Consider the following 4,432-nt stretch of genomic DNA (forward strand, 5'->3'; position numbering starts at 1 on the left):
GGGGCGGTCCCGGGCCGCTCGCGCTGGGGGGGCCGCGCCGGGCCCGGCCCGCAGGGGCAGGGGCAGGGTAGGGGGCGGCGGGGCGATGGGCAGAGCCCCCGCGGGGCGCCCCGCTGCCCGGCTGCCAGCAGCGCCGGCCGGAGGATTGCGCTAGGGCGGCCCGGCGGCCCCGGCGGCCGGGGCTTCCCCCCCCCCCCCCACCCGGGGGGCGGCAAGGATGCAGCACCCGCTGGAGCTGGGGGCCGCGCACTATTTTCCTGCCGAAGCTTTCCCCGACCACCGCTCGCACCGCTACCGCAGCTTCATGATCGAGGAGATCCTCACCGACCCCCCGGACGCCAAGGGGGCCGCGCCGGCCGGGGAACTGCTCAAGTTCGGGGTGCAGGCGCTGCTCTCCGCCCGGCCCTACCACAACCACCTCGGTACGTCCCCGAGGGGGAAGGGGGCGGGAGGGGGGGGTCCCCGCGCCCGCCCCGAGCCCCGAGGGGCTCCCGCGGCTGCGGGGGAGCGGGCCGGGGGCTGCGGGACTGCGGGAGCGGGGCGGCGAGGCGGGGAGGCATCTCCCGCTGGGGTAGAGCCGGTCTCCTTGAAGAAAATCTCGTGAATTTTGCTTAAAAAAAAAATAGCTGCCGGGCTTTGCCGGCCGTGCTCATCCCCTCGTCGTGCCGGGGGAGCGTCCCGGCCCGGAGGCTGGCGAATATTTTGGGCCTAAAATGAAGAAAGCGGCTTTTCGGCTCCAACGCCGCTTGCACAGACCGGCCATTGAATTTCACGCGGAGACCGTTGTTGTTGATTTTTTTTTTTCCCTTTTTTTTTTTTTTTTTCCGTCTTTTTGGATGAGGGGTGAATTGCTGGAGCCTACGCAGTGGGGTATATATCTGCACGGCTGCGAGAAGCGGCACAGTGCTCTGCGGACATGTGTTTAGCTGGAAACCCGACGTAGATATATTATATACATCATTTTTTATAAATAATATTTTTATATATAATTTATATATATATATTTATAGAAAGGGAGAGCCAGCGTGCTCTATCCAGTCTGATACAGGATCTAGGGCAAACGGAGTGTATGAACGACATAGTTTGGTTTTGTGTTTTTTTTTTTTTAATAAACGTCAGCAGTTAATATATTTTAAACGCCAGTATTTAATGTGTGGTTGCGAAACTTTGCATTTCCCAAGCCACCTTAGTCTGCCGAGACGTCGCTCTAATTCATCAGTAGAAACGAACGGAACAGGAAAATCCCAATTTCTTGTTTTCCTTTTAAAAGAGAAAGAGGAAAGCGTCCAGCCCCATAGCGAGAGCGCAACACATATCAGAATATCTGGAAATTAGTATTTTTTTTCAAGATGGGCAGAGCTATTTGTAACAGTGGACCAGATAAAAGGCTCTTCATAGCCCTCACGGCGCAGCTCCCGCCGGGTCCAGCGGGAGCAGGATCAGGCCCCTCTAAAAGCCCTTTTCGTGCCCCGGGGCTCGCTCCCGTGTGCGCCGGCGGGGAGGGCAGTGCCGGCGGGACCGGAGCCCCTCTCGGCCCGCACGGGAGGAGCAGAGCACCGGGCACCGCCGGGCTGGCGGGACCAGGCCGGGGCGGCCGCGGGGCGCGGAGCGGGGCGCCGGGAAGCGGCGGCCGGGCCGGGCCGGGGGAAACCGAGCCCAGGCGGGGCGGGCAGCGGCCCCAGCCCGCCGTCGAGCCGGGTGGCTGCGCGGTCGGGGCTTGGGCCGAGAGCGGCCGGAAAGTGTCTGCAGCAGCATCCTCGGGGATGGGCTCGCTCCCTTCGGAATCTCTCCCTGTCCTGTCTCCGGGAGCGTCTTCGTAGGGGAACTCGTGGGGCTCTGTTTCACGGGGACGGATATAAATGATTTCTCTGTCGAAAATGTCCTGAAAACTGCTCGGGAGGGAAACCCGGGATCGTGCCCGCACCCCAGCCGCCCGCCGGGCCTCGGCCGGCTGCAGCGGGCCCGGCTGCTGTTGGGTGGCACTGGAGGGGAACGCTTTTTGGTTGATTTAAGCCGTTTCCATTTGTAGCCCCCCCAAGTTATTCCGTAATTAGCAACTGCCGACCGAAGGGTAAAATGTGATCCTGTACGGCGGAGCCGGTAGTACCCGACCCTGTCTCCGGTGGTCCCGCACCCCGCCGGCCCCGGGGAGCTCCGCTCCGCCTGGCTGCGTCCTTGTCGGGAACGGAGGAGAAGGGCCCGGGGTCCCTTGCGGGGTCTGATCCCCGGGAAAACCGAGGCACCCTGCAGCCCCGGGGGTCCCCGGGGGCCGGGCCGGGGGCTTCCCGGTGCTGACGGCCCCTCTCTCCCGCAGCGGTGCTGAAGGCGGAGCCGGCCGCCGTGTTCAAGTTCCCGCTGGCTCCCTTGGGCTGCTCGGGGCTGGGCTCGGCGCTGCTGGCCGCCGGCTCGGGGCTGCAGGGCGGCTCCGCCTCGCCCCATCTCCCGCTGGAGCTGCACCTCCGCGGCAAGCTGGAGCCGGGCCCCCCGGAGCCGGGCAAGGCCAAGAAGGGGCGCCGCAGCCGCACCGTCTTCACCGAGTTGCAGCTCATGGGGCTGGAGAAGCGCTTCGAGAAGCAGAAATACCTCTCCACGCCCGACAGGTAGGCGATGCCGGGCCCTCCGGACCGGGTACGGGACGGGACAGAGCGGGGGCTCATTTTTTTCCTCAAAAAGGAGGGAAGCTGCCAGCCGAGACGGGAGCTGCCGGGCCTGACCGCCTCTCTCTCTCGCCCGCAGAATAGACCTGGCCGAATCGCTGGGGCTCAGCCAGCTCCAGGTGAAAACCTGGTACCAGAACAGGCGCATGAAATGGAAGAAAATAGTAAGTGCCCGAGTCCTGCCCCGCGGGCTTGTCCTTCCGCATGCCGGCCCTGGGCAAAAAAAGGAAAAAAAAAATATATATGTAATGTCCCCGGTCTTTAAGGCCAGCATCGCCTGGGCCCCCGCCGGACCACTCATCTCCCCGGTCCGAGCCCACCCGGCTTTGCAGCTCAGCCCCGGGGGTGCGGAGGGCGATGGGCGCCGGTCGAGAGGAGCCGCACCGGCGGCTGCTCCCCTGGCTGCGGCCCGGGCGCGGTGCCGAGGTCCGGGGACAGGGAGATTCCTCCCGCCCCGGGCTGGTGGCAGCACGGTTTTACCGCGTTGCCCCCCTCCTCTGCCCCCTCCCCGCCTCGCAGGTGTTGCAGGGGGGCGGCCTGGAGTCCCCCACCAAGCCCAAGGGCCGCCCCAAGAAGAACTCCATCCCCAGCAGCGAGCAGCTCTCGGAGCAGGAGCGAGCCCGGGACGCCGAGAAGCCGCCCGAGAGCCTGGGCTCGCCAGCCGCGGTCAGCCAGGAGGAGTGAGGGCGACCGCCCGGCCCCCCCATCGCCCGCCCCGGCCGGGCGCTGCCCGCCGAGCCCGCCGCCGGCCCCGCGCCTCCCGCGGCGGCCCGGGAGGAAGAGGATGGGGGACGGCACGGGTAGTGCCTACGGTCGCCTTCGGACTCTGGTGAATTGGGCGTTTTGGGCGGTCGCGTCCCCGTTTCTCCCGCCGCTCCTCTCCGCGCCCGCGGAGCGCTGCGCCACGGACGCTTGTGTTGTGCGACGGCCCGGAGGGGCCGGGAGGACACTGGATCCCAACTTTCACATCTACTCGCTGTCTAAAACCCTGTGGTGCCCCTAGTTATTCGAAAACTGCATTTTATGGTCGGTTTTATTAATGCGAAGATATTTACTTTATTTCAATAAAGTATTTTATGAACTATTGCTCTGAGTAAATAATGCTTTCGAGTTAAATAAATATATATTTTTCTTTCCGCGGATGCAGGTCAGAGATTCAAACCCACGTTCGCAGGCACATCTACAGAGACAGGACAAAGCGCGGTGCTGTCCCGCCCGGTACCGGGGCGGATTCTCCGCCCGTTTTCCCTGACGGCTCGGCCTGCCCGTGGCCGGGAGAGGCAAGATCCGCAGCTTTTGCTCGGGCAAATCTGGACGCTTTCGCCTTTTAAAGATACGTAAATTGCTCCGGCCGCCGCTCGGGTCTCCGCTGCTCTCCCAGCGGCTCTTTGTGAACTGCTGCGGGGCAGCGCGAAATCGTGGCGCTTTGCTTTTTTTCCGTATTTTTTTTCTTGTTTTCCCCGGGTCCCTGCTGTATTTTTTTTTTTTTTCCATCGAAATACCAAATTATAGAGCATCTGCCGAGACGTGCAATTACCGCCATCCTGCCAAAAAACCCCAGAAGCACCGCAAGAAGCGGCGAGATGCAGCGAGCGAAGGGAAGGGAGCGGGGCCGGAGGCAGCGCGGGCGCGTTGCATGCGCGGTGCTGCGCGGCGGGGGTGACCCTGAGCAGGGCCGGGGGCCTGGGCTGAGCTCCTGCTGCGGGGCCGCTAATTATGCGGGCCTCCTAATTACAAGTGTTAATTAGCGGGCTCGGGGGCTTGTCGGTGCCTCC

The 4,432-nt window shown here is 63.6% G+C and overlaps 1 protein-coding gene across 1 annotated transcript; it reads left to right on the forward strand.

The window, feature by feature from the left end:
* The first annotated feature begins 217 nt into the window (after positions 1 to 217).
* BARX1 (BARX homeobox 1) lies at positions 218 to 3,341 on the forward strand. The gene is made up of 4 exons (XM_086619199.1): positions 218 to 422; positions 2,315 to 2,600; positions 2,737 to 2,821; positions 3,177 to 3,341. Exons 1-4 carry the CDS (start codon positions 218 to 220, stop codon positions 3,339 to 3,341), a joined length of 741 nt encoding a protein of 246 aa, XP_086475325.1.
* The last annotated feature ends 1,091 nt before the right edge of the window (positions 3,342 to 4,432 follow it).

The sequence above is a fragment of the Tauraco erythrolophus genome, chromosome 12 (genome assembly GCF_009769465.1).
Source record: "Tauraco erythrolophus isolate bTauEry1 chromosome 12, bTauEry1.pri, whole genome shotgun sequence".
NCBI classification, from domain to species: Eukaryota; Metazoa; Chordata; class Aves; order Musophagiformes; family Musophagidae; genus Tauraco; species Tauraco erythrolophus.